The 15241-nt window shown below is 37.4% G+C and overlaps 1 protein-coding gene across 1 annotated transcript in view; it reads right to left on the reverse strand.

Annotated features, from left to right (window-relative positions):
* The window catches only part of DENND1B (DENN domain containing 1B), a gene marked incomplete at both ends in the record, with an annotated part of 155120 nt that overhangs the window by 51118 nt on the left and 88761 nt on the right, over positions 1-15241 (reverse strand). Inside the window, 2 exons of the mRNA XM_082002748.1 lie at positions 2092-2098; positions 3757-3857. Coding sequence (XP_081858874.1) covers positions 2092-2098; positions 3757-3857 — 108 coding nt within the window. The remainder of the gene's footprint in view (positions 1-2091; positions 2099-3756; positions 3858-15241) is intronic.

Genomic DNA, 15241 nt, shown 5'->3' on the forward strand with positions numbered 1-15241 from the left:
GAACAAAGCAACAGCTACATCATTTCAATTTTGAGAAGTTATCAGACTAAAGCTAATTAGACAAACACATCTTGAAAATGCATGAAATAAAAACTGTAGGTATGGAAAGTCAACTTGATCGTTTTCATCAAAGAACGATCTTTATTGCTGGTGGATTCTGAAGCCTTAGCAGCAGAGGTGTGTCATGTGTACATGAAATCGCTTACTATGATGCTGCTGGGAGCCGCTATATAGTTTTTCTCTTGCTTATGCATGTTATTACCAAAAATGTTATTAATCTGCAGCATCATTGCCTAAAATAATTACTGCATTATGCAAAACATGCAAGTTAATTGGAAAATAATTGTCCCGTTCTCACGAAAACAGGGGTGCATATATCCCAATCCAGAAGAGATCAAATCTCATAAAAAGACACGTTGCAATTGTAACTTGAATTTTCTAATTGCATTATATTCTTAGCAGAGCATCAGTAGAACAGATGCTTTATCGTCCACAGACAAAACTGTCATACATTCTTTTATCACTGACTTAGTTTGCCAAGAAATTACACAGAAATTTGATGAAATTAGCCTTCTCCTTTACAAAAATTAATTTTATTCAAGTGTAATTATTGTATCAATGCTCAAACTTAATTTTTGTAAAAGCTTTCTTGAAAGCCTTTTTTTGAAAACCTACTGGGCTGAGTGCAACAGTATCTTTTTGCTTATTTAAATATAGAAAAAAGTCTTTAAAAATATTTAGAAAATTAAATTTTGTAGTAACTCTGCTCTGTTTTCTTCCTGTAGAGCTAAAACAAAAATTACTTTCACTGCCCAATATTTTGCTCTCTTTTACGAAAAGAAATCTATTATATTTTCTTTTTTGGATGGTTGTTCCAATTCTCACATTGGAGTCTCATAATGGAATTTGAGGCCAAGCAAAGCTACAGGGGGGACAGGATGGACAACATCCCAAAGTAAATAAATACACAGTATCTTCGCACACTGGACCTTGCAAGGACTCGGAACCTGGCCAACCCTGACAACATCACAGCCCACACTGGTGCGCAATACAGGGGGGTTGGACTACTTTAAGAACATTCATTACATTATGTCTAAAACCAGTCTGTATATCAGGCTGCCTGATAGAACCTAAGAAGCTTTTCGATTAAAAAGGCAAGTGGAAGAATTTATATAATTTTTAAATATAGATCTGTTTTACTCAAAGATAATTTTTTTTTTCATGCCCATAAAAGGTACCAGCTGAGCAGTTTATGTACTTTATCAAATTCTAACCCCCACAGAATTATATCATTTATCTTTATGAAATGTTCAAAATATATAGTCCAACTCATTAAAACAAATTGTGGATTTCTCTCAAAAAATGTTGGATGACTAACATGCAACAAGAAGTTGCAGGATCAGGGCCTATATTTAAACTAATAGATTTAAATGTATTTTATCTTTGTTTACAAATGCCCTTACTCCCTTGGAACGAACAAAATTATCAAACTCATAACCCCCTACTTCATTTATTTGAATACCATTTCAGAACACCACTAAGAAAATGAGAGTTCATGGGAGACATCCCAACAAAGTCCAAGTGAAGCAACGACAATGTAGTTTCTAGGTATGAAAATGCACATTAAGCTAAAAGAAGGGCAGGCACTTTTATGAAAATAATTTTGATCTACCAAAATGAAAATATAAAAAAGAATAGAAAATTATTTCATTATTTTTAAATTGACATGACCCTCTTGGACTTCAGACTAGGTCTGGCCTAGCATAAACTTTGACCTTATGAATTCATCACGGTTTTCTAACTTGATACATTATATACCTATAAGGAAAATATTTATTCACTGTTAATATGCCAAAACATGAGGAAAGCTAAGTATTTTATGTGTTTTTATTACACTATTCCAATCTGTCTCACAAAAGAACCATTCAAACAAGACATAAGCAGACAGAGAAACGTAAATGAATGAAAATCTGAATTAAAAGGTCTGAATTATAGTTACTGTGGTAATTCATCAATTGTGCATTTCCTTTCATGAACTTTGTTTCCATTTAAAATGTCTAAAAAAGGGAATTTTTTTTTTCCCCACTTTACTGTAGTACTGTGAAAAAGAAAAAGGGATATAAGTGAGTATTACAAGTTTAAGAAACTCCATGCTTCTTTTTAATGAGTAAAAAAAAAATTCTCAGGTCACACCATAATGACCTAGAATCGAAACTATTATCATCATCACAAGAAGCTGTGTACAGCATCTAACATTATTATTTCTGGAAACATTATCTGTGCTTGGGGAGGGAATAAAAAAATCTTCTAGCATTCAGGATGCACTCTGTAGGGTACAGCTTGAATAAAGGTGTTGATCTACCTTCTCATAAGAGCATTTATGGATGATACTGAAGGGATTACAAAGCTTCTGGCAGTAAGCTCAAGTAATACAAAAACTAAACAAATACATCCAAGCTCTACCCCCATCTTGGTGCATTTTATCAAAGCTAGGAGGAAAAACAATTAGGACAGAGTTTCTTCAAAAGAAAACTGTCATTAAAGATGAAAGGCTTAGCTATAGTTGAAAGTAAAGGGGGGACTGGGAGAAGAATATTTTATTTCTTTTTAAAAACAATAAATAATATACATATGAAGTATATAGGAACTATCACAGAAAAAGATATACCATGAGCATATATTGTAAACCTGAGGAAAAACTATCAAAGAGACTTAAGGAAATATAATGAGAATTTCTTTGAAAACAAGAAGTGCAATAGACTGGGTGGAGTTCAATGGAACATCAATATTTATAGGTTCAAAAAAAAAAAAAAGTCCAGCAAACATACAAGCATAATTTATTTCTGTGGAGAAAAACATTAGTAACAGAAACACAGATCTATGTTGGTAGGCATCTGACTTGGACTCAGTTTTTATATGTAATAACAAGTCCGGATCTCCAAAAAGGCTTTAAATCGTACATTTTCCCACCACAGATCCATAGGGTCTAGTTAAAGTGAAAGTCTCCAGGGATGGCTACTCCTCTTTTAGGTGCTTTGATGGAAACTCTCATCTGGTATCTCTGGCACTACTAGGAATAAAAGAAAGTAGATCTCTCAGCCTGACATCTTAAAACGCAGGCATGTGGAAACATCACTCCTTGAAGGATCAGAAGTGACTCAAAAAGGGATTCTTCCTTGTTCCGCTTAAAAATTTGCCAAAAACACAAAGTCTGTCATGTGAACAGAAACACGTCAGGAGAAGCAGAATTCTTGTAATGAAAACTTTGGAAGTACCAAAAGGAGATTTTAAGCGCTTTCAGGGAGGTGTTGTGTAGGACCCTGAACCTGGCTGAGTCAAAAATGAAAATATTAAATCATTGTATAGGCCTGAGGGAAACATTGATGCCTACTAACATTTGATTCCAAAAAAACTGGTTAGTTTTTCCCTGAATGGTTCTATCAGTATCATTTATCTCAAGCTAAAATAAATGCCAAATAAAAGCAAACCGTAACACAGCCGCACTTCACTTACTGAATGCATTCCCTAACAATTAAACAGGAACAGTCATTATAAACGTAATTCTAAATGCTGCATTGGCAGTAATCGGCACTGTCATTCAAGTTACCCATTCAAACACCACGTAAAGGCATGCTGAAACATCCCTATTCATGTCATCATTTAAGCATCGGCTTAAGTGTTTACTTTCATCAGTTACTTAGAATTACAAGACAGGTAAGAATCTTAGAAACGGGCAGAGCAGGTTAGCTGTCTTACCAGCAGTAGTCCAGAAGATGTGGAGGAAGCACTGGGATGTATATGTGTTGCCAGTACATTGGATATAACAATGCAGCTGATGCATGAACACAAGCAGTTAACTAAAAATAGAAACACAGACACAGAATTGGCAACACAAAATATGAATAAAAAGAAAACACAAAATCTTAAATTAACTTTTAGACATGTAAGAATCTTCGCCTCCCCAAACCACCTATCACAGCATTTTTTAATTACTTGTAATTGCTTAAACGCATCTATGAAGAACTCTGATATCCGTATACAACGTTTTCAAGAAGTCAGACTAACAAGTCAATTAAAAGTTAGCCCTGCTCAGCTTTTTCCTTGAAAAAAAGAAAATAAACATGCAGTACGTGATGTTTCTCAAATGCGGTACTGCCACGAACACCCAGAACTCGAGTGCACCCCAGCCGCACGCCGCTCCACTGAGCGGGAGACACTCGGGGAGCTCTCTGGTCCACATCGCTGCTCTCTGCAACAACTGGAACTGAGCTGAAGAGCATTAAACTCAGGAGCAGGAGTAATTTCTGTTTGTGTCACTACCTTGATTACCAAACTACCTTTAAAAAAAATCTGCAGTGAATATTCCCTGTGACAGCGAAGCGACTTTATTACTCTTTTCTAAAACTCCCTGCCCAAAGCAGAGACTGGCAAGGCTGGCACCAGCATCACCACAAAATGAAGGACTCCTTGACCAAGGAAGATGTTACAATCTGCTTACTGTGCAAAACCTGGTTTTCTAAAACAAAACCCCACCCACCACCAAAAAAACCTACGGCATTTATTAGAAATGTGGTCTAGTTCAGTCCTTGAGTGAACAAAACAATCTGCAATACCTAAAGAATTCAAATTTGATCTATCAAATACCACTTCACTATCGGGGAGTCACTCAAGTTTGGTTTTTGTTTTATTATGCAGCCACAGAGTTACAACAGAATGAGAAAATACCAAGACCGCATTCAAAATGAGGTAGCCTATATCCAGCAAATAAACTACAAATCCCATAAAATAAAGAAAAAAGAATTACAAAAAGGGAATGTCCCACGTAAAAGACACCAAGCTTATCGAAAAAGATAAGACTGTCCTAATGTTTTATATCACAACAAAATTACTATCTGAGGTTAACTGGATAATAGCGCTGTTTATTAGACACGTACTTTTACAGCAACAAAACGAAGAGCTAAAAATAAAATGTAAATCCTGTCCGTACAGCAAGTGCTAAAACATTATGGATTTTACAGGGGGAAAAAAAAAAAAACCCTCTTTGTAGAACAGATCAGCAGTTAAAGCCTTCATACCCTGGCTGTCTTGGACATTTAGACTTACAAATAAAAATTATACTGCAATTTTGTACATGTATTTTTACACTAAAAATAAAAAAAAATAATAATTAGAAAACCATGGCAGCAGAAATCATGGACAATTACAATGTGTGCAGCATAGTTTGCTCAGCACTCAGATTAATATAACACGATTAAATATGGAAAAGAAGAGGGTCTGAAAGCTCCTGAGGGATATCATTAGGGCAAATTGCCAAAGAATGAAACATGAGCCAGTCAGGAGAGTCTGGAAGCTGCAGGAGTACCAAGGGACTTGAATGTTCGACAGTTGGAGCTTCAGTAATGTGTGAACTGCAGGGTAAGGTATCAGGAGACTCTGTTCACTGACACACAGAATGTCACTATTGACCAGCGAACTGCCCGAGCCTGACAGCTACACTACAGAAAGCCAAGTATATCATAATTCCGTATTTAAACTCTTTGTTTCGGATTAACATCTCGTTTCTTAGCTTTACATCAAACCTCTGCAATTACTCTCATTTTAGACTTATAATAATGGCTATTGTAATAATCACTGTGTTGTTAGCAAGAATTAATTGATTTGGTGGAAGAAATAAATTAATATCTTATCCCTTTTCTATACAGTAGGATTTATGAGCTTTATTTCCCTATTATTTCTCTTTTTAGTTTAACTAACACCACTGATAGCAGAGTCAAGCTGTGTATCGTGCTTTTTGCTCTTTTGCCCAAAACGGATATGGAATTACTAATTAGTATGTCCCCATACTATTGTGCATAGTATATAAATTTCAAACCACAATTACCTGTATAAAAATTAGCATTTCATATATTTCAATCACAGACTGAAATAAAGCTGAGCATACAGTTACACAGGATATCCCCCAATGTATACAGCCGCCTCCTCCTCCTAATTCATAATTTAAGATTGCCTGTTAAGATGACTATATATTTGCATGAAGAAATTTTCCTATCTTATGCATATGTCTGTGTTATATTTTGATTCTCACTTTAACAGAGACAGTGGATAATTTCTTAAAAATATTTGAAGTTTTATTAACACTCTCTTTTTACAATCTATATCTTGGTGTGGCACTCAGACTGGCATCTATTTAACACTTGTAAATAAAAAGGTCTCCTAAATTTTAGCATTTCTAGCAGGAAAGCTAAAGATTTGATTACTTAGACATCAAGGTTTTGCTGTACTGTTCCTTGCTTTTCTATTTAATGACATCTTAATGTAACATCTTATTTAAACATTTCCATCTATGCTGCTGCAGTAGGTTTCCAAACATGTTAGTACGGCATGAATATGTTTTATAGTTTCCTGTTGTATACAGCCTGTAACACAAGCAGCTATGGGATTCTGCTGCTCTTCAAACTGTGACATCTGCATACTGTGCCAACTCTGCCTTTAAGCAAATACGGTAATTATGGATTTCATATTAAAAATTGCATACTTTCTGGCAAATTCTCTCTTTGCCTTTTTTACTGTTTCAACAGCAAGTGCATTTCTCAAATGCATGACCTATTTAAATAACTCACCTCTTTAACTGACATCTTCACTCTATTTGGAATAGAACGGGGACTACTGCAAATCTTGGAATAACGTTGCATGTCTTAAGTAACCAGAGGGTTCAAGAGATCTGAAAAGCATTCAGGGACCAGGTAGAGCCCAACTGCTTACATCAGAACACAGAGGACTATAAAGGCGACACTGGATTTGGAAGGGTGTCTGCATCTGCACTTGGGAGCGGAGCCGGGCAGAGCCCCGGCAGGCACTCTGCCAACGCTGAAGGAGGAGACGGTGGGGCAGAGAGCACAGCACAAGCTCCCAGGTGCGGAAATGAGCATCTGTTGCTTGACCAAGTGGTGAGATCTTTTGCAGAAAACAATTCTTTATGCTATTTAGGGACAAAGGCATTCATGTGGAGCCTGTCTGCTCATTGCTATCTATTCCAAAAGTAATTATCAAGATCCACCTTTTTAAAAAAATCTGTAAGAAGAGAAATGTCATAGATCAGAAAAACCTCCTTTTCAAGACAAATAGTCCTTATCCTAAATCATCTTGAAGTCGTCTTTAAGGCTGTGTACAACCTTACCTATTTTGCCAACGACAACTGGAGACTACATCAACTGTGAAGTGTGATCCCCTTTACAGATAAGCTTGTATATGCAAGGTGAAAGCACCTGTCTAATAAAATTTGCTATAAATTTATGTATACACACAACTGTATCATTGCTCAACTCTGCAGTTTGCTAAAAAGTCTTAAATTATAGCAGAACAGTACTGCAGAATCTAGTCACTGCAAATCTGACAGTTTATTACATACTTTGAGGTAACAAATAATGTTGAGACATCTTCCTATTGCCCACTGCCCTGAAAAAGACCTACTAGAGTTGTGTTTCTACCCATAATAAAATGGGCAGACAGTTTTTAAGTAAAGTTTTTGTCTGTTGAAACCCATTTGTCAATATTGAACAGAACTTTTAATATTTCTGCCACCAACAATTTTTATTTTTAGACTCTTTTTCTCCATTTCAAATAATGTCTTCTAGTTTAAACAACTTTTATTTCAAGAATAAATATAATTATGGTTTTAAAATTGGTTTAAATAATGTGGTTTTAAATTACTTAAACAATATGAGTCAATTGACTTGAACTAGTTAAAAAACAACAACTAATGAAAAATTCCAACTGTCAACACTCTAATAATAGACAAATTTCATTTAAAACCCCTAGCATTTGCCTCGGACATGACAAGAAGTTTCCTGTCCCATTTTATCAGTAATGCATTTACTAACATTACTGAGTACAACTGAAAGTTTCAATCTGTTTCTGATCTCTTCTGATAAGACACTGCAACCAGCATCACCATATAACCTTTCATCACCCTGCAGCAAAAGGATGTGTTTTCTCCAGAGTTTTGTAGTGATTCTGGTACCATAATTTTATCTTTGTCTCAAAAAAAAAAAAAAAAAAATGCTGCAACCATGTGCCTGGTCATAATACAGTTTCTCCAAATAGTGGGAGACCACATTACCGTTTGCTAGCAAAATTCATTATTGGGTGACAGTAAATGGATTACTACCAAATCCCTTCAATATTACACAAGTTCTAGAGAATGACGAGTTACTTTCCACCTTATGGCAATAAGCAGCCACTGGGGAAGACTGTTGTTGAAAATCTACGCACTGCTGGAGAGGAACAGCCAGGAAAAGTTTTAGTTCAAGACTTGATCAAATCTGGTTTACCTGCTCCTGTGAACAAGAAGAGCGCAGCTCCTCCCTATCCCTCACATGGCTGCAGTGATTCTGATGTGTGTGTATCTGCTACCCCAATGCTCACTTCTATCAATGAACCTTTCTAGTCTGGATTTCCAAGGGACTAGCCCCATTTTCTTCTTTTTTTCCCCTCCCCTAGTTTTAGTTTTTACTAGAACGCTGCAACATGTCTAGAGCCATACTACTTCGGCTGAAAGATTTTCTGTAGACTCACACGTTAAGCTTATTTGATACCTATTATTCACATAATTTCAATGAGTAACATGAAAATAATTATTCTGGATCCTGCACTTACCTGGCAGTTACTTTATATCTATAGAAATTATTTTCTTCAAAGCCTTTCCTATAACCAAAGGTAAAAAGGGAGGCAGAGCATAGGTGGCTAGATTTGCACATACCGCAACGCACAAACTAGAAAGAAACAAACTGATTAGCAGAATCTTGTCAGAAATCCAAAAACAGCAACAGAAGTTAGGCAAAACACTAAAGTAAAATTAACCTGTGATACTGTACAACCTTTCAAAATGTACTGTAAGCAGCTAAAGCACTACTGTGATAAAACCATTTCCTGACAAACCCTCAAATACTGTCAATCTCTGTCAACACCATGTCCTGAAATGGGTACTGGTGTGCTCTCTCCCTCCTCCCTCACAGTCCCATTGGGCCAAAGAACTGTTTCCCTCCCACTGCCTTGACCACACATATGTTGAAAGATGCCAAAGATTCTGTTTAGTTATCTCATCCACTTATTAATACCTACAGCAATGAATTGTAGGGGATGGGTCACCATTCTACCACAATTCCAGCAGCTACCATCAACCTGGACCTACTCTCACTGCTGTTACCCCAACACTCCCAGTTCACGAGAATGACTGAGAAACCACAGTCCGTGTCCTGAACGCGGAGCCGTTGTACAGGTGAAAAGAAGCCTCTCCTCTACATTATTACAACTCCCAAGACTACCAGTTTTGTTAGAGGAGCATCCATATCTAAATCTTGTTTGACTGGGAATGAGATCAAAACCCGTAACAGATGAGGTTGATGGGTTGAGACCAAACCCATAGCGGATATTTAACAGTTGCTAAGACCTACCTACCTTACAGTTACCTACCTACCTTAACAGTTGCTAAGACATACCTACCGACTGCTAGGGAGTCGAAGTGGGAAGGGAGCCCGTGCTTTCACCAATTTACAACAGAATGTAAACCCCTTCCCAGCTCTAAAGAATAAACAGTCAGCCTAAATCATAAACTGAATCCATTCTGCTGGCATTGGTGAGAAGTCAGAACTCACTTTAGCAACAAAAGAGAATAGAATATATGGTCCAAGCCACAATATCCGAAGCCGCTTCTTACGCATTTTTTTAATTTAGCTCCTGGCTAATTGTTTCCTATCTGCCATCCCCATAATATTTAAGAAGAAAAAGAGGGAGGACTTTAAATGAGCCCTAATGCATCTTCCTCCTGTTTGCAAGATAAGACCCCCAGCTCTCCTCTCTCACAGAAGGGAGAGAGGGGAAGGGAAATAGATTTCCAGTCCACAGATGAAAATTTTAACTTTTTCCATTGTGAAAATTAAATGTGCAAAAGAAAACACTAACATAAAAACATTATTGTCTCCTGGGTTTGGGGTTTTTTTAAATTATTATTCACTGTCTTTTATCATTATTTCTGGGGAGGAAAGGGAAGAGTGTTATTCGTGAATTTGACAGCCCTTCCTATACAATCAATTTCATTCTTTCCTTGCAATGCTCGATTCTCAAAGCGGCATTATGGCATCGTTCTTGTGCATTAGTTCGGAAGGGAAAAAAAGACTGCAGAACACAGTTTGTACCTTGCCTATAGCTCCACGAGTGACATGTTTCCCAACAATGGAAGCTGAGCAGAAATGAAACTGAAGTGGTAGTAGACAGGCGAGTGCTCAACACGGAATACCGCTGGCATACTGTGCCTGTACTAAGGACCTACAGGCACTTTTATAGATAATCAGAGGTATCTAGATAACAAAGCATAGAAAAAGCCACGTAACTTGATTCAATTACTCAATTCCTTCATCCCACAAAGGTTTTTAGTATTTTTCATAGCTTGAAAACGAAACTTCTGGAAGTTAGTCATCAGCTTTTATCCCTAACACGTTACAGATTAGGTTAGCTAACAGGTCTCTTCTGATACTTGTTTATAATATATCTAATGTCTTTTATAATAAAATAATAATGCTTCTTTATATCATCTGTTCAATAAATTCAGATTCCTCATATTTCTTCATTTCATCTGTGTACATTCTTGATAATTTTTTTATTCTCATTTTGACATTAATGTATTTCCTAACTTCTTTATCTCTTCTCTCAAAAAACCACAGAACACAAACATATACATCTTTTTGTCCCTTTTCCTGATCACCTCCTGACTCCCCTTTTCCTCCATTCTTTATTTTATGACCTGTCTCCATGGAGGGAGAGCTACCCCCCCATAAAACAAGGGAGTTCTGCAAATCTTTCTCACTTCTGAAAGGAGAGTTTCCAGGAAAATAATTTTTATTAACATTTCCTCCCCCAGAGTAACTCCATGGTATGTTCTTCTGCCATACACTAATTAAGAAGCAGCAGGGAACAGCTTCCTTGTGAATAGCTGACAGACAACTTATTTACTGTGAGCAAGGGTAGAGATAACCGCTGGCTATGTTATAGTTCATCTCGTCATTGGTGAATTTTGGAAAAAGAGTGATAAAGCAACAGTGACCATGAAAAAGGGGAAATCTTGCCATAACAGCACACCAGAACAGAGAGCTGGTATTACACTCGCACACCCTTCAGTAAAGTCGTCTTCACATCTTATGCTTCACACGACCACCAATGCCTTCAGTGTTATTTTTTTAGGGGGCGAGACAGTTGTGGTCAACAGAATACGGACTTTTTCACGTTCAGTTGTCACACAGCCAAACCACAAAGGACTCTATACTTAAAGGCTTCTCTTAGCTTGCATATGCCCACAGCAGCACCTCCACTGGGTCTACACAGCATTTCATTCCACCGGTTTTTACTGAAATGCCAAAGATCATATGAATTGGAAAAAGAAACAACTTTTGTCCCAGATTATCTTAATCTTGAATTTATTCTTCTTCCTGAAGTGAGATACTTAATCTTGAAGTGAATGGGTAGATCTGTCTTTCTGTCTACATGCTTTTCTTTTACAGTGTGGGTTTTTTTTCCTTTTTTCCTTGTTTGGGGTTTGGGATTTTTGTTTTAATAAAACCCAGTGATATAGTTCTTCATGTTTTACATAGATGGCAGGTAATAGCAATCTGCAACTTTGGTTTTTTCCCCCCTCTCATTAAAAGGATTTTAATCATTTACTGACCACATATTTCAATTTCTTTTCACAAATTCTTTCACAATTATTTCTCCTAATATTATGCTGTGGCAATGGGAAAACTATTCTAAACTTCAAGACTGGGAGAGCTTTCCAGGTCTGGCTGCATACGCTAACCACATTTTGACTCCATATTGACATCCCGCAGCTTCATTGCTAGAAGTACACTCCCTACAAGTGTCCCAATGGGACCTTAACTGCACCCACAGCATGCACCTCTGCCCAGTTCATCTTAGACTGCTTTTAGACCTAAACTAGGAAAAAAAAACCAAAACAAAACTAAACACCATTCCTCATCTACTCCCAGACCAAATGGTCTAATTGACCTAATATTCCAAAATGAATTCTAATTATGCTTCTGGGAGCTCAGCATGTATCAGCAGAATATCTGTTCTGCGTTGCAAGTTATGATAAATTCCCATCCGTTTCTTGTTTTCCAAGAACTGAATTTAGCCCTTGCACATTTCCGTCCACTATGTATGTCACAGAAATTTGAGATACAAATTAAGTTTTAAATCTGTAATTTTTTGAATTACTGGAACAGTAATTGTTACAATGGATCTGCCACACACTTCAAAAATACATTTTCAGATAAAATTGTGACTGCACTATAGTGCACAATTAAAATAAATTAGATGCTGTAGTTCATCTAATAGGCACTGGAAGCATTACCCTAGCCTAAGGCAACACGAGGACGACACTAAGCTGTACACAAGCTCCCAATACCACTATTTTCTCCAACATGGAAGGTCCTGTATAGAGCCAATTGTTCCGCTGTCTTGAATCCTTAGTTTGCACCAGAGAAGTAGCTCCATAAATAGCCAGTCTTTAACTCAGAAACATAAAAATATAAACGAGGAGCTTTCTGTCTTTCCAAGCTCCACACTAATGCGCACTGTGCTCCAAAACCACATCCCAGCAATCTGGCCTAGTCAAAGCGCTGCTTGGCAGTCTTTTTAACCACATCCACGAATGTCCAACTTGCAAACTGCAGAGAGATCTAAGTGAAGTTAGAGAAATAGACAACCACCGCAGTTGTTTTCTGATTCAGCTGACAATATTACTGCCTTGGAACGTAAGGAGTTTGGAATAAAGTCAAGAATCTCAGGTTGAGGGTCAGATGGAGGAGTGAAGAGATTCACAAAGACGACGAGTTTAGAATAAGGGCTGTTTCGCTTTCTCTAGTGGACTGTATTACATTCTCCAAGGAGCCTCTGCGTCTTCCCAGTGCCTGAGTAACAATGGATAGCGTGACCGTACCTGAACAAGACTAATGAGGCAAGGAACACGAAGGCACTGCTCAGCCCAACTCACCACGGTGACCGAGGGCAACCGCAGAAAGCTCTCTTTGCATATAAGCAACAGTAAAAGTGATTCCACAAACGTATGCTTGTGTGTAAATTTATATTCAGTGCTCCTTCACCACAAGGAAAAAAAACACCAAAAACTGTATCTTTTATTGACATACACTTTTTTTTGAATAAGGATCACCAAAGAAACCTACAGCCAGTGCAAAGCAGAACTTTGTAACCACCATGCTCTCAGACACATCAGACTTGTATTACCTGCAACAAATACTGGTCAAAATGGAGATAACATTTAGACATTTGCTTTAAAGTGTAGCATCCTTTCCACCTGCCAGTGTAGGCCGCAGAAGATACACTCTAGTTAGCATATTACTGACAGGATGATGAGAAAGCTCCTGTCAGACACTGGCCAGCCGGGTGTTTGAGACAAAACGCACAGCCCCAGCTGACTAGTTAGGGAAAGACTGGCGAGGTACAATTACAGAGGCATATGACAAGCTTTCATGCTTGAGTGACTTGAGAACTGATGACATGGCTTTAAACAGCAATCCTTCCTACCTCCGGTCACAAAACAGCAATAAGTCAACTGATGCACTGTTGTAAAATCATGATTTATTCCTTTGCTTTGAATACATGAGAGTCTGGTATGATGTTCTGGTAGACGACCACAGCAGGTGCACTTGGGGCCGAAACATCTAGGGCCTGCCTCCAGCATGCATAAAATCAATGCTGTAGTTCAGCCTTCCTGGAAAAGCCATCCCCAGCACTTTAATAATTTATAGAAAAACTGAATTAAAAAATTATTTGTACTGAAACTCATACAGCTGCATGCAACTAATAAGAATACATGCAGATGCAGTGATGTGTGAGAAAACGGTGCTGTGCAAGAACATACAGCGTGACATTTAGGAAAGGTCTTCCTTTTACAGCTAAAGTGAAACAACAGCCACCTCTGTGAATAGATCAATTCCTTTGTTTCATTCATCTTTTCATTTAATCCAAAGCCATATAATTCATTTCTCTTTCACAGTTTAGTGTTCAAAAGCCAGAAATGGTAATTTTTGCTACAAACAGATCTTACAGAGCTTAATCCTCAGGCTAGCTGAATCCATCTCACTCTATCACTCAGCCTGAAGCAAGCTGCGAGGCTGGTGATAATCACATTATTAAAGTGGTTGGAAAGTCAGGCTAATAAAAGAATCAAGAGTTAGGGCAAATAATGACCCAGAAGCTACAACAGGAGTGGTGGAAAGTTTCCACTTATGTCTTGGTAGTAATTGGTAGGGTAAGTAGACAAAGATCTCCACCAAAGGAGTTTTCAAAGGGGGTAAAAACACAAAAAATTAATTTAAAAAAAAATGCAAAGAACAGGTAACAATTGCAAAAATCAGAAGATGTATATAAAACAAAGGCGGCTTGCCTGAAATAAAATATAAACTGACAATTGAAACACACCCTCGGGATAAAATGGTACTCATCTTTTTTTTTTTTTTCCCCCAAATGAAAAAAACTCTACTCAACAGCTTAAAATAGCCAACCTTCTTTTCTCTTTCTCTTTTTTCCTCCAAAGCAAACCTTCTTTTTAAATATAGCATCATTTTCCCCCCTTTTTCCATAACAGGACTGATCCTGTTATGAATGCATGAAATTTATAGGGTAGAAATGCTAGACAAAGAATTCCTGTACACAAGTAAGCGTAGTTTTCCATTCCTGGCCCAGGAATTTCCACAAGAAGGGCGAGGAGAAAGTGAGCAAGGCCTTGAATTATGCCTTTTGTTATCAGTCACTGCCCTGAGATAGTGAACCGAAACAGAGCTGATAACTCGAAGTTGACATCACAACCCAGTCTTCATGAACTGACACAAACACTTGATATTCAGTTAACCCCAAAGATAAGGCACAACTCCCTTAACAGAAAGTTGTACTTGATAGCACCATTTTTGAACAAATAATCTTTTCAGGTATCAAGCCATAATGTAGGAATATTAAAACACAACCTTTGGAACACAAAGTACCAGTCTGCTGTGTTTTGTACACAGCAGTAAAACAACACAAAGCTAGCAAACGCTCACGTCCAAACACACTCCATTTCCTTATTTGTATTATGTTAGGCAATCCCACATTTTAAAGAAGAAATATCTTATGCCAAAAACACATTTAATCATTCCCAGCAATTCAGTTAAATTCTTGCAGGAGATATTGAGAA

The sequence above is a fragment of the Phaethon aethereus genome, assembly GCF_964289735.1.
Source record: "Phaethon aethereus genome assembly, chromosome: 8".
In the NCBI taxonomy this organism is placed as follows: domain Eukaryota; kingdom Metazoa; phylum Chordata; class Aves; order Phaethontiformes; family Phaethontidae; genus Phaethon; species Phaethon aethereus.